At 50.9% G+C, this 23,718-nt stretch overlaps 2 protein-coding genes across 4 annotated transcripts in view; both read right to left on the bottom strand.

Moving 5' to 3' along the window:
• The window catches only part of LOC111152385 (zinc finger protein 76), a 32,472-nt gene extending 30,403 nt beyond the window's left edge, over positions 1-2,069 (bottom strand). For both annotated transcript variants that reach the window (XM_022510913.1, XM_022510915.1), the window contains exon 1: positions 1,858-2,069. The gene's annotated coding sequence lies outside the window, so the exon portion shown is untranslated. The remainder of the gene's footprint in view (positions 1-1,857) is intronic.
• Positions 2,070-9,539: 7,470 nt separating this feature from the next.
• The window catches only part of LOC111152303 (signal peptide, CUB domain and EGF like domain containing 3), a 33,400-nt gene continuing 19,221 nt past the window's right edge, over positions 9,540-23,718 (bottom strand). For both annotated transcript variants that reach the window (XM_022510780.1, XM_022510781.1), the window contains exons 7-22: positions 20,126-20,242; positions 18,336-18,458; positions 17,750-17,866; positions 17,171-17,296; positions 16,763-16,879; positions 16,538-16,642; positions 16,134-16,250; positions 15,662-15,820; positions 15,206-15,421; positions 14,675-14,836; positions 14,302-14,469; positions 13,619-13,780; positions 13,005-13,202; positions 12,367-12,519; positions 12,163-12,242; positions 9,540-10,498 (exon numbers count right to left, since the gene is read on the bottom strand). In XM_022510780.1, coding sequence (XP_022366488.1) covers positions 10,349-10,498; positions 12,163-12,242; positions 12,367-12,519; positions 13,005-13,202; positions 13,619-13,780; positions 14,302-14,469; positions 14,675-14,836; positions 15,206-15,421; positions 15,662-15,820; positions 16,134-16,250; positions 16,538-16,642; positions 16,763-16,879; positions 17,171-17,296; positions 17,750-17,866; positions 18,336-18,458; positions 20,126-20,242 — 2,270 coding nt within the window. In that variant the 3' untranslated portion in view covers positions 9,540-10,348. The remainder of the gene's footprint in view (positions 10,499-12,162; positions 12,243-12,366; positions 12,520-13,004; positions 13,203-13,618; positions 13,781-14,301; positions 14,470-14,674; positions 14,837-15,205; positions 15,422-15,661; positions 15,821-16,133; positions 16,251-16,537; positions 16,643-16,762; positions 16,880-17,170; positions 17,297-17,749; positions 17,867-18,335; positions 18,459-20,125; positions 20,243-23,718) is intronic.

Below are 23,718 nucleotides of genomic sequence, written 5' to 3'. Positions count from 1 at the left end.
CTGGGCATCATGGAATGAGCTGATATTGTGCTTAGGAATCATTAGAAAATAAGGAACAAGGGGCTCAGGGTGACCTGGAAAACTCTGCAGGTTTAGGGCAAGAGGTAGTGGAGCAAGTGGGTTTTGAAGACTGTGGGCTCAAATACTCGCTCTGCTACGTATCTGTTTCAGGTTCTTTATTTATTTGAAGCCAAACCAAACCTACAGAAAGGCAAAATGGTGACAGATATAGTAATAACCATCTCCTGGAGTTGTTGAAAGGTAAATTTAATTTATACATATAAAGCGTGGCACACAGTAAGTACTCAGCCAATTATAATTAAAGAGGGAGGAGATAAATCATCAGAGGAGGAGGCCGCAGCAAAGATAAGAGGATGGGTATTCCAAGAGCTCAGGGGTAGAAAAGCAATGTAATGCATGGGCCCTGTCTTGTCTGTGAATCCCTAGTACCCAGGACAGAGTAAGACCCATAGAAGTTCCTCAGTTTGTATTTAAGGGTTCCCATGGGCCAGGCATGGTGCCAAATGCACCATCTCAGGCAAGATTATTACCCTCCCTTAGCAGAGGTGGAGGCTGAGGGTTCAGACAGGCCTAAATGGTATGCCTGCAGTGCCACAGCTGAAGAGCCAGAGTGAGACCAGAACCAGGTCTCTTATCACATCAATGCCCCTAGCTGAAGCGCTCTGCTATCCTGTTAACTGATAGGGCCTGGTCAAGGGAAAAAGGTACAGGCTATTAAGAATGTAGGGGGTTATGGGAGTGAGGGAATATGGTTCATAAAGCAAGTGGACCCTGAGGTGAGGTAACTAGAGTAAACTTCTAGCGAGGGTATAAAAATGATTGTAAACAACAATTATCTTGACTGAGAACTGCAGAATTTCACAGTTGGAAGGAAACTCTGAGATCGCTTAACCCAGCCTTATCACACACAACACAGATGACAAGCTGAGGCCCGGTGAGGAAGGGACCTGTCCCAGGTTTCCAAAGCACCATGGTGGCAGAGCTGGGACTTGAGTCTGGAATCACACACTCAATCCAGAACTCTTTGATGCCTCCAACTACTGCTACTACTTCATATTCATCCTATATCTTCCTGGGCACCAGCGTGGTGCTAGGGGACTTCTAAGTCATGTGCTGATTGACACTGAGGAGCTGAGGGTGCGGAGAGGGATGTCGGTGAGGGTGATTTTAGGATGAAGGAGGGAGCATGAAATGAAGATCATGAGGTTACAGGGCAAAGAAGGGATTTTTAGATATTGAGGGTTTTGTAGATGACTGGGTGGTAAACTATTGGAGTAGGGCTTAAAGAGTTACCAGGAAAGGTTTGAAGGGAGTCGCCAAGTTTGTGGGCGAACACAGGATAGAACAGTGGGAGTTACCAGACCAATGGGGTCATTGGGAAGGTTGGGGGGGGGTCACCTAGGAGGAGAGCGGGGCGTCTCGGGTCTTGAGTCACTGGACTAGAGCTGAGGGAGTAACTGGGTAGGTGGGTCCCTGGGCAGAGATGGGGAAATTCCTGGGTTGGCAGAGTCAATGAATAAGAATTGAGGATTACCTGTAGAGGTGTTAGGGTCAGTGGGTGGGGTGTAAGGTCACAGAGGTGGAGGCGGGCGCGGGGTTTGGGAGCCGGGGTGGGGTTTAGAAGTCATGGGGGAGGAGTCCCGGGGCGGAAAGAAGGGGCAGGGATGGGGCCCGGGCCCCGGGTGGGGGAGGGGTCAGGTCGCCGTCTAGCCGCCCGGACGCTGGGCTAGGGCCGGAGAAGGGTGGGCACGCCGGGCTCCGGACCTTCCCGGGGCCCTGCGCCCGCCCGGCCTCCCACCTGGGCACGGTGGACCCACTCTTCCCGCAGCCACCAACCTGACAGCCCCCGAGGGCGACTCCGCCGACAGACCGCCATGCACCGGGCCCCGCCACCAGCGCCGGCCCCGCAACCCGCCTGCGCCATAGCCCGCCCGCCCGCGCGCAGCTTGCCTCGCGCGATATCCAGGTTCCAGGGCCGCCGCACTTTCCTCTCCTCGCGGCGCGCCTCTACCGGGCCCCGGAACCCGTATAGAAAATACAGGGCACGCTCCACCCCGCACCCCCAGTCGCCGCGGCAGCAGTCCTACTTATCCAGGTTCCCGGGCCCCTGGAGCCCTGGCGGCCGGGCCCTGAACCGTGCCCCTCAGAGCCCCGCCCCGCCCCCCCGGGCGGGTGACGTACGGCCCGCGAAGGCCGAGCGCCCAGGGAGGGCGTGATGACGTCACGACGCCCCGGTCAGGGGCCTGGGCGCGGTTGGCGAGCGGGGTCGTCGCTATGGCAATGGGGAGCTGCCACCTGTCCCTCCGAGGGATTCGGTCCACCTGAGGCCTAAGGCGGCGGCGGCCGGGAAGAGCCCGAGGCCTCGAGGGCTCCGCGCTGTACTATCGGCTGCCTGCGGGCGAGAAAGGCGCTTCAGGAACCGGGAAGGACGGGAGAGTTAGGTTGTGAGGGAAGCCGTTCCCGCGGGTTCCACAGCCCGCACTGGGGCTGCGGACCTTCTCCTTGGGTTTCAGAGCCCGGGTCTTCCTCCTGCTCCTAACCGCCCGGGAGAGCTTTACTGTACGCAGCCACCCCCCCACCCCCGGGACTGCCTACGATCTTCGAGCCATCCCTCTGAAGGAAGCAATTGCAGGTATTACTAGCTCCTTCTGGAAAAGGACGTCACTAAGGAGCCGTGAGGGACTTGCCTCTCTAGGGAGGGTGCCCTGACGGCCCTCGTGGGCTCTCTCATTCCCCCGTCAGCCCCACCAGCAGCCTTAAAACCAGCTACTCCCCACTGTAGACTCGCCTAGGGTGAACAAGACCAAGCCCTTTTGCCTTTTCCCCCCTCCCAGGAGGGAGGGGCTACGATTGGGGAATTTGCAGAAATCCAAGGGAGTGAACTTTTGGTAAAACGTTAAAAATAACCGAGGAATTAGATAAGAAACTGGCGACGGTTGCTTCTTAGGAGAGGAATTGGGTGCCTGGAGGAATGAGGTGAGAAACTTTTCCCTCTCTGTCCTTTTCAACTTTTTTTTTTTTGTATCCTCCCTCCCCTCACCCCAAAAATTTTAATTAAAAAAAAAAAAAGAATTTTCAAAGGAAGTATTCTGATAAAATAGAAACATTTGCAAAGTACAAGGTTTGGGACCTATGGTAGCTAACAATGCCATTGAGGGCACTGACAGCCTCCTACCTCCCCTGTCAGGAGAGCTTAACCAGAAAGCTCGATTTTCAAGTTGAGGCATCCCCTCTTGCCTATCTTATTTGTTTTGACACAACCTTTCCAGAGGTGCGACTGGGGTCAGAGTTCTCTTCAGGTTCTCTGCTTCAGTGGGTAGTGAGTGACAATTGATGGCCCATGCTTATGGTTAATAAGTGAGCCTTTCTCTACCTCCTGGTATAGAAATAAACAGCCTGGCCACTGTGGTGCCCCTTCTGTTCCTTTCTGGTGGAGGTCTGATGAGTTATTTCACATGCCTATGGAGAGAATAAATAGCGTGTCCTGTAGCATAAACTCCTGGTTAGAAATAGGAGTATGGAATAGAACTCGAGTTGTCCTAATTTGTCTCCCCACCACCTTTTTCCATAATAAAAAATACATTTGTCCTTTCTCACATTCCATGCAGATCCTAATCTGATTGGCTAATCACTTCTCCTATTACACAATGAACAAAAACTCTGGGAAATCAGTGTGTGACTTGGAAGTAATAAGATTTTGATGGTGTGTAATTTCAGGTACTCAGAACTGGTGAGGAGCATATTTTGGAGGACTGAAGGTCATTTCTAGCAGCTTGTGTTCTGCTTTTGAGCCCCACCTTGACAATATACCATCATATAGGCCAGTGGTCTTTTTTTTGAAAAATTTATTTATTTATTTATTTATTTATTTATTTACTTTAGAGAGAGCGCACAAGTGAAGGGAGGGGCAGAGGGAGGGGGACAAGCCAACTCCCCACTGAGCAGGGAGCTCAATGTGGGGCTCTATCCCAGGATCCTGGGATCATAATCTGGTCTGAATGAAGGCAGACGCTAAATCATTAGTTAATAAGCGAGAAGTAGGATAGAAGTCATGTTATCCCCTTGGCAGATATGGATATATGCTTGCGTTGAATTCTGATGTTTGGCTTTGGGGGACAATTAAAGAAGAATCAGAAAATGATTTAAAAATCGTTTTAAAAGCGTTTAAAAATCAGAAATGACTCCCAATTAATTTTTTTAGGTTTCATGACAAGCTTTTTCTTACATATTGAATAAGAAAGGAAAGTATAGGGGCGCCTGAGTGGCTCAGCGGGTTAAGCCTCTGCCTTCGGCTCAGGTCATGATCTCAAGGTCCTGGGATCAAGTTCCACACCGGGCTCTCTGCTCAGTGGGGAGCCTGCTTCCCCCTCTCTCTCTGCCTGCCTCTCTGCCTCCTTGTGATTTCTTTCTCTGGGTGTGTCGAATAAATAAAATCTTAAAAAAGAAAAGAAAAGTATACTTGCTAGGAAATAATGGATTGAGCCACTAACAAGAAAATAGTAAACATTTTATAAGATGAAATAAGAGGACTGATTGTAATAGGAATATTTTTGTATGAATGGAAAAAACAGCCCTTACTTCCTACTCCCCAGGTTTTTATATCCTGGATTATGGATGAAGATTCAGTGGAGGGGAGGGATATAACTTTCTTTTGTAAATTAGGACAAGGACTACTCCGAAATGGGAGGTGGAATGGAGTGTGGGTAAGTATGGTGGCTAGTTCCCAAACGGATTCGTTTGGGGGAAGATTTCTAATAGAAGTTGAGGATCTGGAAACTTATTTCCTTAAAATGCTCCTCAGATTGATTTCCTTGCCTACTACCTCTTGGAAGGTCTGCACATACCCTTGGGAAGAATTCCTTATAAAGTCTTCATGTGCCCTGTGACTCAGCTGTACTGGCCCTGATTATACATTAATCAGGGACATCATCACAGATGTCCGAGGAAGAAGGTGGAAGACTTGGTGTTTTGGAATAAAAGAGGGTTAAGAGATAAGTCAGAGAGAATGGCCCCAAGCTGGTGTAGTCATTATAGACCTATATCAGTCCTTGGCTTTGCAGTTCTAGAAATGTGATTTTGTCCATTCACAGAAGTATTCATGTTTTGTCACACTAAATCAAACTTACAGGAAGTTAATATATAAAATGGAATGCCAGTGTGAATTTATACTCATAGTCACCAGGTAGACTGGATTTTCTCTCCTGTTGGCAAATGTATGTGGAATGATCAGTTGTTATCAGAATCTTACCTGAGGAGTATGGGTCTTGGGTATGGCTATTGTTATCAAGCTGTGATAGCCTGATGCAAGATGCAGGGCATATAACAGAAGCTCAGTAATTGAGAAATGAATGCACCTATCCTTTATAGATGCTAATAGGGAAGTTTAGGATTCTAGTAGGCCAACCCGACTTATTTTTTGATCAGGTAGATTTTGCCTTGTTTCTCTTAAATTGCTATATCATATGGATATTAAATCTGATAAAATTTCATGTCAGGGAATTACATAATTGAAACAAATTTTATCTGTCATCTCTGAGCCTAGGAATTGGGACTGTACATTTGTAACAGACTGGAGATTGAGTTCCTCTGCCCTGTGGTAGTAATGGTCGTAGTGGCTAAATGATGTTTCAGAATTCTTTTGGGTGGCTAAGAGTGTACTGCACAAAAAGAACAACCTTGGGTCACCCTCAGCGTTGGTATTTTCCTAGAGTGGGACATCTTAATTAGGGAGTCTGTGACCTGGCTAGATTTGGGAACTGTTCTCTAGTGAGGAAAAATGATACCCTAAACTCCCTTTACTCCCTAGATCCCCCTTAGGGGATAATTCTTGATACTGTCTTTAAAAATAGAGAGACAGGGACACCTGGGTGGCTCAGTCCATTGAGCCACTGCCTTCTGCTCGGGTCATGATCCCAGAGTCCTGGGATCAAGTCCCGAATAGGGATCCTTGCTCAGTGGGGAGCCTGCTTCTCTCTCTGCCTCTGCCTGCCACTCTGCCTGCTTGTGCGCTCACTTGCTCTCTCTCTCTCTCTGACAAATAAATAAAATCTTAAAAATAGAGAGACAAGCCTTTTCAAATTCCAAAATCATTACAAATAAGATGGATAAATGAAAAATTTTTGTAAGTCCTATCTGGAAGCCAGAAGACACTTTGTTTTCTCAAAGTTTTTTCCAGCTCTAGAATAAACTATTGAGACAGAGGAATAGATGCCAGGCCAGGGAGTTTCATTTAGTATTTTAATAATAATAATAAAAAAAGACAATACAAAATCCAAACATTTCTTTTTACAGGTTCAGATAGTTTTTTTTTCCCCAAGTGCAAAATACTCTATGAACTGCATCATTTACTGTTTATTGTTGATTGTGTAGGAGACACTATATTGGCAGCAGTGGAAGACAGATATAAATACAACATTTTGAGATTCTTTTTCTGCATTAAAAAAAAGCCTCCCCCCATGGTAATGATTATTCTCTGAAACTTCAGTTAACTCACACAGAAGAATAGATTTTTCAGTTTATCCAAACTGCTACAATGTTGTCTAGATAAGCTGATAACAGAACTGGAGGTTCTATTCTCTCTAATCATATATTTTCTTAAAGGGTTCCTAGTCAAAATAATGGCCCAAGGACAGGGTGTGCTATCTTTGAGAGAGGTCCGATTTAAAGATAGCCTTGTGTTGTTTGCTTCCACTTTTGTGCTTTAGAAAGAAGCCAAGCAGGTTAACATTATTTTCTGCTTATGGTCATTTATGTTTTGTCTCCCTCCCCCTAGTTTGAGCCTGTTACATTGAGATTATGCAGCAAATAACAGAAGTTTGAATGCTCTATAATGTTTTCTGACATTTTGAGGTATGACCTACCAATCCACTACAGAGTCCCCTCAAACATGCCTATGGAGAACACTTCTCAGATACAAAAAACTTCCTTAGGGCTGGAGACCAGAGCTGTATTCCTGACCTTGGAGCAACACATCTGAGCCTCCATTACCTCAAACTAACCAGTCCTCAGGAAGTCACAGCAGTCACAGCTCAGTGTCTGCCCTTTGGAACTTATAGACCTGGGGTAGGGCAGCTCAAGTCCAGGATCTGGTCAGTTCTGACTGAGTGTTCACCTGAGGGAATGGACCTGGCCTAATAATACAGAAAGAGGGAGGCAGAGAAGTAAAACTGGATTGCCATGTTGCTGAGGGTTTAAGTGCCTTTCTGATGTGCATCACTTGGCGCTCACAGTCTTTACAGAAATGGCTTCCCATTCCCAGACTCAGATCAGGGCAGGTTTTGTACCAAGATAAATGAAGCCTCACAGTACTGTGGCCCTGTGAACACCCCCATCCTGCAGAGACGCCTCGGGACTTGTTCATGAAGCATTTCCATTTACTCTGTCTACTTACTTCCTTACACTGGTAAAAACCTTTTTTTCTGTCTGGCCTGTAAAGGCCTAGAGAGTCCCTGAGTATTGACTCCTCATTCAGTCCACTTAACCCCTGGTTTTATGTCCCAGGACTGGCTTCCTCCATAGGTTCAGCAGTAGCTTTGTCTGGATTGTTAACCCCCAGCTTGCATGACCTAAACTAAACTTGGTGGACATTAGCAGTTCTTTACCTGCTCACCAAGATCTGTCTTAACATCAGTTAAGAAGCCTAGTGGTCTACACTTTCTATCCGTGGAAATCATTTGCGGTTTCCAGAAATCATGGAATAAGTTATTGAAGGAAATATGTTTATGGGGTGATGGGAAAGGAGGAGAGCAAGGAGAAGCCAGACCCTGAAGGCATAAATTGGGAAGTACTCTGCTTAGCTTTCTAAGAGAGATGCAATGGTAGGGAGAGAATCAGAAAGTTGGTGGAGAATTAGGATGATCAGAGTGGATTAAAGCAGTTTTCAGGCATTTTTCTGGGAAGTGTGGCTACTTCTATTAAATGACCATTTTCTTGTATGGAAGCAGCCATTTTGTATCTTTATAGCAGGGCCCTCTTTGACTCAGAGACAAAGCCAGATACTCTACTGCCAAGGGCTGGGGTGTTGGCTAAAGGCAGTGGGGGAGTTAGCTTTGACTTTGGCTGCCTACTGCCTAAGGCTATCTTTGGTGGGTGAATGCTAATGATTAGGGAGTGAGGAGATGGTGCAAGCTTCTTTATTTAGTGTCAGCTCTCTTGGGGAAGCAGTAACCTGGAACAGTCACTTAGAAATGAAACCTAGAAGTTAATTGGTAGCCTTCGATTGAATAAACTACAGCTTTGGGGGAAGTAAAAGGAGCAAATGGAAAATACATTTATAGGCAGTAGTGGAATGAGGGTAGAATGTGTGCGAGATGTGGTCTTGGGCATGGACTTGATTCTTCCTTTTGAAAAGCAGTAGTGGAGGAAGCTAAGCTTGAAGTCAACTCCCAGAGGGGATGGCAAATAGGTAAGGGTAAGCAGAGTGGCCAAGGTCAGGCAAACTTCATGCTTTGATAACTGTCTTATTCTTGGTTCCTTTAGCCTTGTTTGTGACCTCAGGCCCCTGAGTCAGCTCATTCCCAGGGGGTTTGTCCTGATCCTCTTCCATGTGTGCACCAGGGGTAAACAGGATGAAGGCAGGGAAAAGATGGAGGCTTTCCCTATTTGGGTGTGGAGAATCACTGACCAATTCCATCGGCCTCTACAATCATGAGGTCCATGTTGAATCCATAGAGAGGCATAGGGATGGCAGGATTGGATTAGCAAACACAGGTCTCTCTCCTTCCTGCTCCATCAAGTCCCCAGAATTACTCTCCTACACATCAGGTGCCTCTGAACTAAGGTTTGGGTTCCCCCATCTGAAGGCTCCAGAAGTCTGGATGGCTACTGGTGGGGGAGCAGAGACAGATCAGATGCTCCAGCACTCAAGGTTCATGAGATCCAAAGCCTTTTTCCTTCCACTTCAAACATACACTCTTTTCTCTTGGGCAGCTATAAATAGGTTTGTTCTAATAGAGGAAAAAACCAAAAAAAAAACAAAACAAAACCAGAAAACAAAAACCCTCCCTCTAGACAACATAGGAAGACTCAAAATGATTGCACTTATTAGATGTGGACAGGGTGGGCAGAAGGGTCGCCAAGTGTGCACACATTCCTCTTGCTGCCCACAGCCTGGGGCCAGAGGTAGGTGGCTCTGGGCTGGCAGCAGAGCAGGGTCCTCTTTGGTGGAGTCCACAAGCCATCTGGGGCTACAAGGGAAAGACAACTCGGGGACAAGGCCCAGGCTGGCTTCTGGTCAGCAGCCATGTTTCTTTAAGGACAACACTTAGCAAGGGGAGTAGGGCTCCCCCAGGGAGCGCTCAGGTAGGGGTGAGGAGATGGCTGGGCCAGGATGACAAGTAAGAAAAGGGATTGGTGTTTGAGGCTGGTTTCTAATTGTTCTGGAGTCTAGTCCTTTAGATGATAGGTTTTCTTTCTTTCTTTTTTCTTCCTTTTTTTTTTCCTTTTTCTTTCTTTCTTTCTTTTTTTTTTTTTTTTCTTTTTTTTTTTTTTTCTTTTTTTTCTTTTTTTTTTTTTTTTTTGTGATGCTTTAAAACCTGGTTTCTGTCCTGCAGAGCTATAGTCTTTCTGTTGGGGAGTGACAGCAGCACATTCAACATGGTAATGCCTGCTGCTTTTCCTCATTCAACTGGTGTCCACTAACCCAGTGGTATGGGCCTTTTGTAAGCCCTCATGAATTGGACCCCAAGCAGACATGTGGGGGAAGAAGGAAAGAAGCTGTATTGACAAGAAAGCCAGCTGTGTGGACAGTCTAGGGCTCGAACCACGTACCCCAGAGGACCAGTGCTGGCATTAGGCCTGTAAGTCAGAGACTTCTTTGGCAGACCCTGGGTTGTTAAAATCACCCTGGGGGGCACAGCCAGGGGACATTTTGGCTCCTGACTAGCAAGGCACAACCCTATAAGGGCAGAAGCCCTTTTTCCCCCTACCCCATTCCCCACTAGACCCACTTCCTTCATGGGCCTCTAGCACCCCTCCAGGCTGATGAGGCCATAGATATGAGCTGGTGAAATGGTCAGTGTGGCTGGGAAGGGGAAGGGGACACTGTTCTTTCACCCCTCAGGGGCAATAGAGCCAGCACTTAATGGCTTTTCCAGGGAGCGTGTAGAAAAGGGACCACAGTAAAAAGAGAGAGGGAGAAAGACAGAGGCAGAGAGAGACAGAAAAGGAAGCTGGAGAGACAGAAAGGAAGAGTGCTTGGTCTATAGTGATTTTTTTTTCCTCCAAAAAGAAAGAGAGGAGAGAGTTCCTCATCTGGGGGTGGGGGCTGCCGGCTCTGAAGGCTAAGGAGTCTGGGGGCTTTAAAACCTGGGTCTTGGGCTTAGGGGCACTATTTGTAGGGCCTCAGGAAACTGGAAACTTTGGAGCGGAGTAGCTTGATGAAGGATTTTGGCAGCATCTCCTTGTGCTTCTCTGTGTACTTGAAGTAGTTCTGGGGGTGGGCCAGCACCTCAAAGAAGGCCTTGATGAGCTTCTTATCCTGCAGAGGATGGCAGGCGGCAATGTCAGCCTCAGCATTGGGGGTGGGAAAGAGGGACACCAGCCTCAATTCAGAAGCAGCCCCTCTTGATGTTGAATAGGCATGCCCAGAGGTGAACTCTGGATTTCCATCCCCACCATCTGTTCTTCTTTCAGAATCCTACAACTCCGTCACTGGCAGCTCCATCCTTCCATTGCTCACACCCCAGTCCTTGGAGTCATCCTTGACTCCTCTCTCCCGCCCACAACCACAGCAAATCCTGTTGATTCTACCTTCGAAATATATCTGGGGTCTGACCATTTCCCACAGCCTCCACAGCTACCACCCTGTCCAGGCCACCACCATCTGTCACTTGGACAACTTGCAGTAGCCTTCTACCCTGCTTCCCTACATCCGCCTGTCCTCGTCCCTCTACAGACTTTTCTCCCCCACTGCAGCCAGAGTGACTTTTTCAGTTTTTAATTAGATCATGTCCTTTTTCTATTCAAAACACTTCTCTGGTTTCTTTTTTTACTCAGTAAAGCCCAGTGTCTTTGCATGGCCCACAGGCTAAACATGATCTGTACCCTGTTCTCTGTCCTCCAGTCCCCCTTGACTTTCTTACTCTGCTGAGTTCCCCTGGCCATCTCAGGGTTCTCAAATATGCCACACCACCCCATGCTTCTTGGCTTGAAATGCTCCTTTCCTGATTTTCTAATGGGCAGCCCTTTACTTCACTCAGGTCTCTTCTCAGAGGCCTTTCCTAACCATTCTGTCTTAAACAGCAACATGGTGTGTGGAGAGCCTACCAGGTGCCAGGCACTGTGCACAAAGACTCAGGTCTTCTGGCTTCTAGGCTAGTACGCATCCTATGGCATCAGCAGATTTTTAAAATAAGAGGCAGGGCCTCCAGCCCCTGATCCCCACTACTTTATGCATTGGAGTTCCACAGCACATCTGAAATAAGGGTTCAGATGTTTTAAAACATGTTCAGAAAGCACTGCTGAAATGATTTTCTTTGTAGTCTGCAAGTTCTAGGAGATTTTTGTCATTGTGTCTCTTACTTTGACAATAATGCAAAAATGACTTTAGTAATCATAAAGGTAAAATTTGTCCTTGCATTGGTAATTTATGAAGGATAATACTGTGGCTAGGATTGTAGCTTGCCATGTAAGGCTTTCTCAAACTGGGATCCACAGACCCAGGGGAGTCTAGTTCATTCTTTAACGTAGGTAACATTTCTTTTCCTTTAAAACAGGTTTTAGCTGAATTAACTCTGAGGAACGCTGTGCTAGATCTGCTCCTTTTCTGTGGAAACTGAGGAGGGAGGCAGGGAAGGGAGGGACCTAATGCAGAAGCATCTTTTTATACCTCACTTCCTCCCTATTTTTTGGTACAAGCGGTCAGGGACATTTCATCTCCTCCTCTTCCCTACCTCTTCCCCCGCAGTGTGAGGTAGTGTGAGGGACCCTGCAGTCAGATGGGCTTGGACACACTGGGCAAGCTCTGTAACCCTGTGCCTCAGTTTTCTTATGGGTAAAGTGGGAATGATGAAAGTACCTATTTCATAGAGCTCTTATGTATATCAAGTGAGAATACTCCTGTAAGCCCTCAGCCCACTGCCTGCACATTGCTACATGCTCATTAAAGGCTGGCTCTTCTTATTTCTGTGCACATTCACTTGCCTTTAAAATCTCCTGGTGGTTTTCAGATGCATAGAGCCGGCCGTCTCGAACAATGTCTTCTACTAGCTGCTCATAGTCCTCTGCAAAATCAACCACGGGGAATAGTTTACAGGTAGAAACTCTTCCTGCTCTCCCTGCTCCCTCCTAAGACTCATGAGCCTCGCCTTTCTCACCCACCTCCCTGGCATTCCTGCCCTTGCTCACCATCATAGGTAACATAGGGGATCTGGAAGCCACGAGCACTGTTGGCCTCGCTTGTCTTAAAGTTGATCCAGAGCTTCCTGGACCGGGCTGTGAAGGCAATGGGCCGCTCGTAGGTCTGGCAGGTCTCATAGGTGGTAATGGAGGATGGTGAGGCTGGGAAGGCAAGCAGCAGGTCAGGAGAATAGCAGGGCAGGTTACCCAAGCCCTCGTGCAGGAGGGTGGTGGGGGCAAGGAGGGGACAGAGGGGGACAAGGGGACAGAGGCTCTCCCCCGTGCATGCACCTTCCCCACCCCAACACACACAGATCCTCTCCCACTGCCCTCTGCTTGTTCCACAACTCCTCCTTGATGTCCAGGCACTCACAGAGTGTAAAAAATTTGACATTTAAATGAATGGAACAGCAAAAATGCTAGAACAGGAAAGTGACAGGCATAACACTATTGGAGTTCTAATCCCAATGCTGGCTTTCTTACTTCTGCTCTCCCCCAAACATAGAGCTTTCCGTTGTTAGCCTCTCTCCTCCCAAGGCCTCCCTTCTCACTGCCCCAATTCTTCCTGTCCCCATCTTCTCTCTCTCTCTCTCCCTCCCAACCAGATTTGAACTGCCCTTCCCTGGCCCAGCTCTGCAGCCACCCACAGTTCTTTCTCATGACGAGGACGTCCCCACACTCATCCTCAGATGGCAGGAAGATCTCGGGTACCACGATAAGGATCTTGCGCTTGGGTGGGGGGTTGATGTTCCAGATGCACTCCACGCCAGCTGGGTAGTTGCCTGGGTAGTTGGGGGACTCGATATAGCCAGTGAACTCACCCAGCTCCCCACCACACTGGCGATCTGTATCCAAACCCGGGTGTAAGAAAGAGAAGGGAAGTCAGTGGAGAAATGGGTTAGGATGTTGAAACGTTTTGAAGTGAAAATCAGACATGTGTAGGCAGTTGCCTTCCTGGTTCATCGTCTCTTCTCCAAGTTCTGGGTCCACCTTCCCTTCCCCGCTCTTAGAACTTTCTCATCTCACTTCACCTCTCTGTCTCCCCATTACCTGTGTCCAGGGAGAGGGTGCCACAGGGCCCAGCCCAGCGACTGGTATTGGGATGGAGTGGGTTGGGAGAGATGGAGCGTGGGACTTTCCTGCCCACCCACTCCCTAGCCTTTCTCCCTATGGGTTTACTTATCCCACTCCCAACCTCTTCCCATGGCCATCGTTCCCAGGCCTCTCTACCCCCTTTTCCATCATCTGGCCTGCCACGTACTCTTGCACTGGGCCACACTGGTGGAGCCGTCAAAGTCAGTGCTTGTGTTTCCTGGACAGCGGGTACAGAAGTTCTGACGGAAGTCGGGCTGATAGGAGCCCATGGCACAGCGGATACAGCGATGGATGCTGGTGTTGTAGTAGTGACCGGGGGAGCACTGAACTGCAGGCAAGGGGGAAGGAAAGACAGGAGTTAAGATGGCAGGCAAGTGGGAATTCAGGGACATGGGATGAGCAGGACGCATTCATTGTGGAGAAGCAGGAGACTGAAGACACCAAAGTCCCTTCCAGGGTCCCAGCCTTTTCTAGTCATGCCAGAATTTAAGCCTAGGGAAAAACAGACTTGACAGACTAGTCAGCTACTGTGCCAGTCCTTTTCTTTCAGGCACTGAACATCGTGCCAAACGCACAGAAACTCATTTGTAGTATTGAGGGGAATGTGCTACCAGTTCTCCAAAGCAGAGGAGTAAATGGGATTGTTTTTTATTCCCTAATTCCTAGACTTGGGACCAGTGAGGGTCAGGATGCGTCCTCTGAGCAGGATGGTATGGCTGATCGAGTAGCTGGGCCCTTCCCAGGCTGGGGAAGGAGGTGGGGCAACACACTTAGGTTGACTCTGAGGACTTGGAGAGTTTTTTGGAAGCAGTTCAAGTTGGGGAGTGTCCAAGTGACTAGCCCATTCACCTTTGGTGTCACAGTCTTGGAAGGAGATGGCCCCCTCATGCTTGGTGGTGAGGCCCCCACCACATGGGAAGCACAAGGTCCGTCCTGCTTCAGGTTGGTAGGTGCCGCGTGGACATGGCTGGCAGGGCTTGAACCCGTCTACGGAGTATTGGCCAGGCAAGCACTGACCTGCAATGAATCAAGGGCCCAGCTCTGATGGGGATGGTTCTGGTCATCCCCATAGGATTACCCAGTCTCAGGGGACAGAGGCACACAAACAGGACGCTAACGAGGAGAGTGGTCTGGAGCCTGGGCCTGCCCTTAGGAGATCCCATGCCCGTGGGCGTCCCAGTGCCCACCCTACCCCGCTCTGTATTGTTTGTTCCCCTGGCACCTGCACACGTGGTGGCGTTGGTGGCTCCGAGAGGCCCGTGGGCATCACTCCCAGGGCAAAGGTCGCAGGAGAGCTGCCCTTCTCTCTCCTGGAAGGTGCCCGCTGGGCATGGCACACACTGCTCCGTCTGGCCGTGGTAATACGTTCCCTGCGGGCAGCTGACTGAGGGAGAGTCGGCCGCGCTAGCCACCCCCCCCCCCCCCCCCTTCCCCCCCCCCCCGGGCCGGGGATCCCCCCCCCCCCCCCCCCCCCCAATTCAAGGAGCTTGGCTCTTTGTCTGGGAAGAGACAGAATCTTGCTTGGGAAGATCAGGGGCCAAAGCCACATACAGGAGGGTTGGTGACCCCTCTAGACCTGATACCCCCTAGATTTCAGCCTGGGACTAGGGAGAGGAGGATGATAGGCAGGAGGGTTTTGGCTGCCTCACAATCTGAGGTACAACTGAGGCCTTAAAGTGTCTTGCTCTGAGGCAGGCCCAAGTTGGGCCTTCCCCACTCCCCTGCTTCCCTTTTCCCCAGCAAGCTCCCTTACCACACTTAGCCCCGGTGCGGTGCTGCCCAGGCCTACAGGCCTCCACCAGCTCTGCTCGCTCCCCAGTTCCTGAGCCTGGCTTGTGCGCCAGTTCGTAATCAAGGCCTGCCAGGCGCAGCAGGAAGCGGTCCTGGTTGATGGACTTCCTAAGCATCTTCAGGGACCCTTTCAGCCGCCGTTCCATTCGCTGTCGGAGGCAGGGGAGTCCACAGGCAGCTGGTGGTAGATGATGGTGTGGGTCAGGGAAGGCAGAGAAAATGGCTGTGAGCAGGAGCGCAGGGAGCAAAGCTAGGAGCTAGGAGGGGCATGGTAAGAAACTGGCTCCTGGGCTTGGTGTTAGGCGGGGTCTGCCCTTGGTATAGGCACTGTCCCTTCCTTTCGCTGCTGAGACCCATGGTTTCCCCACCTCTGACCCCTTGCCTTCCACCCTCCTCCCAGCAGTGCCCCCAGTCCCACCTGTGGTTTCTTCGGCTCTGACCTCTGCCTCCAGTTCCAGGGTGAGCCGAGTGACTTCCTTGCCTGGAGGGGTCCGGGCCCGCCGGCCCTTGCCCTTCCGAGAGGAGTCACACTTGAGGTGGATGAAGGTGACCTGGCAGTCAGAGCAGGGGGCACCACCTGGGGAAGAGGACTTGTCAACCCCAGGGTCAGAAAAAGTACTTGCTCCCAGCTCTCACTGTTCCACCCCAACCCAGACAGACCTCACCAGACCTCTGCAACTATTTCAGTTTGCTTTTAATGTAGGATACCAATTATTTGAATGGAGATATCCCAGGACTTCCTTGGGCCCTATGCCTACAAAGCCTCTTCCCCTGCTCTGTCCAGAGTTCAGGATGCCAGTCGGTTTTTTATCTCGCTAAGCAGAGGAGCTGAGGGGTGGGAAGGATGTGGTGGCCAGACAACCCGTTGGGGTGGGAGTCCCAGTCCAGACCTTGCCCCAGGATCCTGCTGGCCTCCTCCATTTTGCCTTTGTTTCGCAGATGCAGACGGCACTTGGCGTCCTTGATCTTGAAGGAGGCCCGCTGTTTAACCGACAGCACTGCAGCCTCTAGAGGGATGGTAGAAGCTCAGCACAGCCTGGGGACCCCGTGGGGGTGGGAACTGCTGTGGAGGGTATCGAGAAGCTGGGCAATAAGCCAGGGGCTTGGCTGGAGAAGGATTATGAAAGCTGGGGAATCAGATGTTAGGGGCAGAGGGAGTGAGGCAGAAGGGCTGAAGAATGACAGAGCAAGGGAGGGAACCCAAGAAAAAGTAAGACCAGGAGAATTAATGAAGAGAAACGGGTTACTAAGTAAGAGAGTAAGGTGGGAACAAGGCCTCTGGGCGGGTGCTCACCATGGCAGTGGTTGGAGTTTGTGCTGTTCCCGGTGGGGCCAGCTCGGGCTGGAGTGGCCCTTGGGCTGGGGGTGCCACAGCTCACCGTGAAGCCATTCTCAGACTCTGAGAGAAGGGGGCTGTCACAGCTCTGACCTGCCCCCCACCCCCAACACCTACTGGTTGGAGTAATGCAAGGGAAGCAGAAGAGCTCCCTGCACTTTCCTCCCTGCCAGCCTCATGTACCTGGCAAAAACCGGGCCCGGGAGGGGCAGGTCAGGGCACAGGTGTCCTTCTTGCCAGACCGGTTGCAGCTGAGCATGGCTTTCGAGGCACCAGAACTGCTTTGACATTTTACCGGCTCTAGGAAGGGGAGAGAGACCTGAGGAGGAGAGGGCCTTCCTCTCCCACCCTCCTCCACGATTTGCTAATTTGGAGGAAGAGAATTAGCTACCTGCAGAACTGTGACTGTAAACAGAGACCAATGAGGGGATTCTTTACCAGAAACTTCATGTCTCTAACTCAAATGACTACATTCTCCTCCCCTACGGCCTCACAGCTTCTTCAGCGTGGAAGGACCCCACTTCCAAGACCCCAATTTCCAACCTCGCCAGAGTGCAGTGCCAGCTCTGGCCAGCAGAGGGTGTTGCCCACCTGTGCAATCTTTGCCGTTCCAGTGCAGCCGGCCCTGGCCACTGGGACAGGTACACTGGTAGCTGCCAGGAGTGTTGATGCAGCCGAAGCGGCAACCTCCGCGGTTGACGCTGCACTCATCCACATCTGGGGGAAGGAGTAGGGAGACACCAACAATGGCAGGGCGGAGCAGAAGCCACAGAGCGGGCAGTGAGTGAGGACCTCTGCTTAGAGTTCCAGGCAGGACCTCGCTCCCTTATCTCTGCCCCCAAAGAACGACTGACTGGGAAGGGGCCCAGATGACAAGCTTTTTAAAGCCTTCCACTCCTTCATACCACTGGAGCTGGAATTTGGAAGTTGAGGATGGGAGTCAAGAAGCAGCAACGGGTAGGAGATAGAAATTATGGAGGCAGAATGCTGTTCCTTGATATTGTCTCCTAGTTATGTCTTAATTTCTCCCAGGTCATACAATGGACACAGACATGGCACATGCCCCTGGGAACTGCCCAGAGCCACACACCAACTCAGGAACTTGTTTAGCAAAAGGGTATGGAGGTGAGAGGGGCCCCGGTGGTGGAGGGTCTGAATTTGCTGGCTTACCCCCACAGTGGGTGACACCATATAGCAGGTAGCCATGATGGCAGAGGCACTGGAAACTTCCCGGTGTGTTGACGCATATGTGGTCACAGGTTCGATCAAAAGAACACTCGTCTATATCTGGAAGAACAGGGATGCAAGCCACTGAATCTGTCTTGGGGTACTTGACCTTGGGACCCTTTGGTCAGGTGGAGGACCCACTTGAGGGGCCTTGACCCTCCCTCATGGCCCAGCCCTAGGATCAGCGATTTAGCAGTGCCTACCCATCCCCTGTCCCCCCTCCACTCAGAGTCAGGAACTGTGAGATCTGGTGCCCATGGATCAGGGCCGCCATATGTGGTTAGGCAGGTCAGATCCTGCCAAGGATTTGAATTAGGGAGAAATCCATTCCTCCTCCTTGCCAAGAGCAAGGCAGAGCTGGTCTGTCAAGAGGAAGGGGTACATTTGCTAATTTCAGCATGACACTGCTTATGGAAACTCTCCACTGTATCCACTGACTTTCTCAGACTCTGGCACTCTGGCCTCCTTGAAGCTCTCCTACCCGTAGAAACCTCTCCCAAGGCTTTCCCCTTGGCCCATGTCTGCTCACCCTGGCAGTTCCTCTCATTGATGAGAAGCTTATAGCCCTTCTTGCAGCTGCATTCAAAGCTGCCCACTGTGTTGCGGCAAATGTGGTCACAGCCCCCATTGTTCAAGCGGCACTCGTCTATGTCTGGGGAAGCAGGACAAAGTAGAGAGAACCAAAGGTGATACCAAAGCCTGGGGACAACAAATAAGGAGATGACCTCCCTCCCTCCCTCACAGAGACAGAGAAAATCAAGCAGAGCCCTGGGCCTGCCATTCTGACTCCTCTCTCACTCTCTAGTCTCTGTTTCTTCCCTGTTCATGGGACCTGTGGTCATTAGGAACACCTTTCCTGAGACTGAACCCTGGTAGAAAGGGGCAGATGGGAAGCAGAGTCAGGCCCACAGGGAATTGCCTGGAGTAGGAAGTAGGTAGGCATTTGAATCAGGGGGCTAGTTTCTGCCCTTCATTCTGCGATGACAGCCCTTTGCCAAAAGGCTGGTGAATAAGGTTTATCCCTTGATGTCCCCTACCCCTCCTGACCTGAGAGCCCTAGGTGATGGTGTGGGGGCTGGCACAGAGAGGTGGAGATTCAAAGGGGCAGCCCCTCAGAGAGGAGGAGCTAGGAGAGAGTCAGGCACGGGACCTCCAGGAGAGCCAGTGAGGCTGGGTAGCTGCTGGGGGAGGGGTAGGGGCCAGGCCAGGGGCTGGATTGGGAGAGGTCTGGAGAGGCTCAGGCCTGAGGTGGCTTTCAGCACTAGGAAGGGAAGGGGGGCCCCGTGAGCAGCTTCCTTCCTGAGGTCAAGTTCCCCAAGCTGGTGGCAGACAGGACCCAGGCTACTCACCCCTACTTGGGGGAGGGGGCAGAGAGGGCAGTCTTCCACTTTACTCTCAGCATACCTGTCAACAGTTCTTCCCAGCAGGAAACCTCTCAACTCTGGCTGTCTGACCTGCTGCCCCAGCCCTCCCTGTCTCCCCATCCTCTCTGCCAGCTGCTGGGCCAAAAGACACAAAGAAGGAGCCCAGTCCTCTTTCCAGTCCTCCTTGTGACCAGGGTACACAGACCTGATGAATCATTATTTTCAGTAGGGCTACCCTCCCTTTTTCCTCCCCCACTCCACCGTTCTCCCAGACCGGGCTTAATAAAAGGAAGGAGAACAGGATGGGCAATGTGGGAAATTATACCATAGTAATAGTTAACACAAGACACTTACCATTTGTCAGGTACTATTCTAAGTACTTGATATATAATTTATATTTAACTGATCTAATCCTTACGACAAGCACCATTATTGTAGTGGAACTGAAGCACAGATACTAAGTAACTTGCCCAGGATTGCAGAGCTGGTGTCTGAACCTGGGTAGCCAGGCTCCAGCATCAGCACTCCCAACTGCCACCCTCTTCTCTCTCTGACCAGTGTAGCCTTTCCACTTGGAAAGGTCTGGGGAATGTGGGTTAAGAAGGTTATGGAACACATCTGTGACCTTGTACACACACAGTCAGGGCTCAAATATCCTTCTAGACCCAGGGACAAATGAGAATGGCATGTTCATTAAGCAAGAGGGTTAGGGACCCGTAGGGGGATAGGAATGAGAGTAAGGAAAACAATGTTGGGTTGGGGCAGGGAGCAGTGCTGGCCAGACTTTTATGCCCCTTGAGCTGAGGTGGGAAAGGCGGACAAGAGACAAGCCTTAGCCATACCCTCAGTTCTTTATAATCAGGACAGCCTTGAGGAGCTCCTGTAATAGGTACTGTATCTCTTGTCCCAAACTCAGCCCCTTGCTCCAATGCTCCTGTCCTCTGAGAGACCTTACCTTTGCAGGTCTTCCTGTCTGGCTGCAGCATGAAGCCCACGGGGCAGCTGCAGTGGACGCCTGTGGCTGCATCGTGGCACTTACTGTCACAGCCCCCATTGTTGACAGCACAGGTCTCTGTTTAGGAGGGAGGTGGGGGGTGGTAATTGGGTTACTGGCTTGGAGGAGTCCCAAACTCGAGGCAAGTAGAGAGCACAGAGGCATGAGGGAAGGCTTCAGTTGCCTCCCTGTGCTTTCGAAGGAGCATTCAGTGGAGGCTCCCAGCCCCCTTCCTCCCACCGCTCCCAGCCCCCATCCCCTCACAAGTGCAGCCAAGCAGTCCGCTTCCCTGCCCCCTACTTGATTGAAACAAGGTGGACAGCAGTGAGGCAGGTACAAGCCAGAGCTGTCAGGCAGGAATGTGCTGAGGGGGTGGAGGAGGTGGAGCGGGGAGGGTGCAGGGAGCGATGGGAGCTAAGGAAGGGTGGTTCTCGGCTGCCAGGGAACAAGAAGGGACAGATAGGGGTCTTCTCCTTTTTTCCACCGACTATCTCTCTGGTGTCAGGGTGGGGTAGTCTTGGGAAGAGTGAGCCTGAGGATCCCTAAGACAGCCGAGGGATGGCCACCAATTCATCTTTCTCTTCCTCCTTGCTCAGCTGTCTTTAAAAAAGATCCCAGTTCCAGGCCTGACCGCTCATCCTCAGAGGAGAGGCACATACTTGGTCATTTCCCAGCCCCTCCCAGCTACCTCCAACTCCTCCTAAGCCCTCCTTTTAGTTCCAGATGGAGATAACTGGCTGTTCCGTTTTTGTTTTCCTTTCTAATGAGGAGAGACTGCCTAGGTGAAAGAGGGGGACAAAAGGAGAAGAATCCAGAGGACAAGGCAGGGAATAAGAAGGTAGATGAGAGCCAGAGAACCTCAAAGCTAAGTCACTTCTATTGCCCCCTCTTGAATGGTAAATTCTCTCTTTGCTGTGGGGGTCATAATAGGGGGAGTATGGATGGGTCACTCTCCCTATTTCCTGAATTCAGAGCAGGACATAAACAAGTTTAAACTGCAGCTCAGGAGAGTCAGGTAAACTCAGGGGAAAACCATCAGTTCAAATAGCACAAGGCCCCGACGCAGGGACTCTGGAGGAGGCACGGGCCATCCTCTGAGGAGGCCCTAGATCTCTCCCTTTGGAGAGACAAAATCCCAAGCTCTCTGCTAGGGAAGAAAAGAGAGTGGTTCTCTGAATCAAGGGAACTGAATGAGAAAAGCAGCAGAGAATACTATCATCTTCTTAAATCTTTCAGTCCTAAAACCCAGGCCTTGTCACCAAGGAGACCACCAATGCAAGGGTTCTAGAAGAAGCCCAACTCTGCCTGTTGGTCCCCAGTCATGCCCCGTTTGCTCAAATGCACAGGTTGGGAGTAGCCACAGTGGGATCTCCTGTGGTGGCCATTCCCACCCTGGTCTCCTGTGGTTCCCCAAGACCATGGGAGGAACCTGGGAAGGAAACTTGAATTCAGTCTCCAAGCCTAGTCATTCCCCCAAGACTGCTCTTAGCATAAGAAGAGGTCCCCCAAGCCCTAGAGCAGGGAGAGAGGAACAGAGATCCTGTGCCAAGACTGGGTGGGTTCGGAGGGACTCAGGGTTGGGAGCTGCAGAGCTGACACAATGTCCATCCAGGTCAGACCAGGGAGCTGGGCATAGCTGCCCTCCCCCACAGGGCGGTGTTCACCAGGCCAGGGTTGGGACAGCTCTTCAGGTCGTGGTATTAAACCACAGTTTAATCCGTACTTGCTCTGTGCCAGGCACTTAGACGCTCTGCACACATGGTCTCAGTTTTCTCAGCAACCCAAAGGGAGAACTCTTGTCTCCCTGTCTACAGAAGAGTTAAATGAGGATCAGAAAAGAAAGTAGCTTCCTGGAGGTTGTATAGTTAGAAAGTGGCAGGGGCAGGATTCAAACCCAGGTCAGTCTGAATTCAGATGTCATGCTGGTACCCGTTATGGTGGGACAGAATGGTGAGTGGCACTGGGACTGTGAGCTGGTGTGGGTAAGAACCCAAGGACACGGCCCCAAGGAGGGGATGGCCTCGAACTCTATCCCACCCCTGTCTCAGCCACCTAATGGGCACAACGGGTGAGCTGGAGCTGCTGGGTCTTTTGCTGTGTGGAAGGCAGAGAGAGGGAAGGGGCAGATGGTTGGAAAGGGGTGAGGTGTTAGAAGGTGGGAGAGGGAGAAGGAGAAGGTGGCAGGAGGAAGCAGGAGAGGAGAGGGACAGGAACAAAGAAAGACAAAAACAACATGAAGGCTCCTGGGCCAGCTCTTGGGGACTCAGGTGTCCTGTCACCCCATGGGCCCAGTACCCAGGCTGCAGGGGAGCCCTGCTGGTAGGCTGGAGTCCAGTCAGGCTGGGCCCAGTGGGCATGCAGTTAGTGGGAGCCCCAGCGGGTTAGCCCTTCCCCTAGCAAGCCAGTGAGAGCAAGCGGAGAGAGCAGACATATTTACCATTAGAAACGGCCTGAGGGGGGATGTGCTGCTCTAGCCGCCTTTCCCCTGTTTGACAGTGTAAAAAAGCTGTTTAGATGCTGGGCAACAGCCACTGGGGCCCACTGGGCCCCTGCCCCCTTCCCACCCTCCTCCACCCCTGTAGCCCCAAACCACTAGCCCCAAGTGATGAGCCCGGGGGCTCCTATACTTAGCTCCCCAGCCTTGTCCTGCCCGGTATCCTCAAAGAAGCCAGGTTCCCACCAGGTGACTGAGGGAAACAGAGTCCCAGAGAGGGGCCGTCTTGGGCCCAGTACCACACAGCATGCCAAAGGCAGAGCTGGGATGCAGTCTCACATCTTATAAACTGCCAAATCCCAAAGGGTGCCCACCCTTTTTGCTAAACTATACTGCCCTCTCCGTCTCCCCACTAAATGTGGACGTCCTGGCGGCCCCGAACAATGAAGTTTCCTCTACCAGGGCTGGGGAGAAAAATGAGATTAGGGCAAGGCAAACTAAGGGCTATTGGAGAGGAGGGAAAGGAACACGGGAAGAATAAAACCGTGAAGCCTAGAGCGGCCTCATTTGCTCTCTTCTGCCTCGCTTGGCCATGGTCCAGAAGGCAGAATGGGTCTTGCATTAGAGAAGAGCTCAAGCTTACTAGGGGTATTTTCAAAAGCAGCCATGCCCAAGACTATTTGAACAGAAGGCAACCAGAGAGGGACCTGGCCCCACATTCATGGGTCCAAGCTCTGTCCTGATACATGCAGCTTTTCTTTGGGGACCGCATGCAGTTTTTTGGGGGGGACTCAGGGGATGTGTGAGTGTGTCCAGGGGATGGTGGGAGGTTTAGGAAGCAGAAGAATTCAACCTAGGAGGAAAAAAAAAAAATGAAAGGAGCTGGAACAAACCAGCTAGGAGAAGGCGACATGAAGATTTTAAAATGTCCCAGGGTCTTTGAAGGGTTAGTTCAGAGGGAAACATGGAGTGGGAGAGAGTTTAATTAAAGACATTTAGAGCCCTTTGTGTGAGTCTGGAGCAGGTGCTCAGAGGACACCTTTAAGAGCATCATTTGCTCCCCTGTTCTTGTGTCTGGGGCTTAGGACAGTGCTGTCTGCAGAGACGGGTGGGGTCGCTG

The sequence above is a fragment of the Enhydra lutris genome, unplaced genomic scaffold, assembly GCF_002288905.1.
Source record: "Enhydra lutris kenyoni isolate GAN:26980312 unplaced genomic scaffold, ASM228890v2 scaffoldscaffold28, whole genome shotgun sequence".
In the NCBI taxonomy this organism is placed as follows: Eukaryota; Metazoa; Chordata; class Mammalia; order Carnivora; family Mustelidae; genus Enhydra; species Enhydra lutris.
This window is presented reverse-complemented; position numbering and strand designations above follow the sequence as displayed.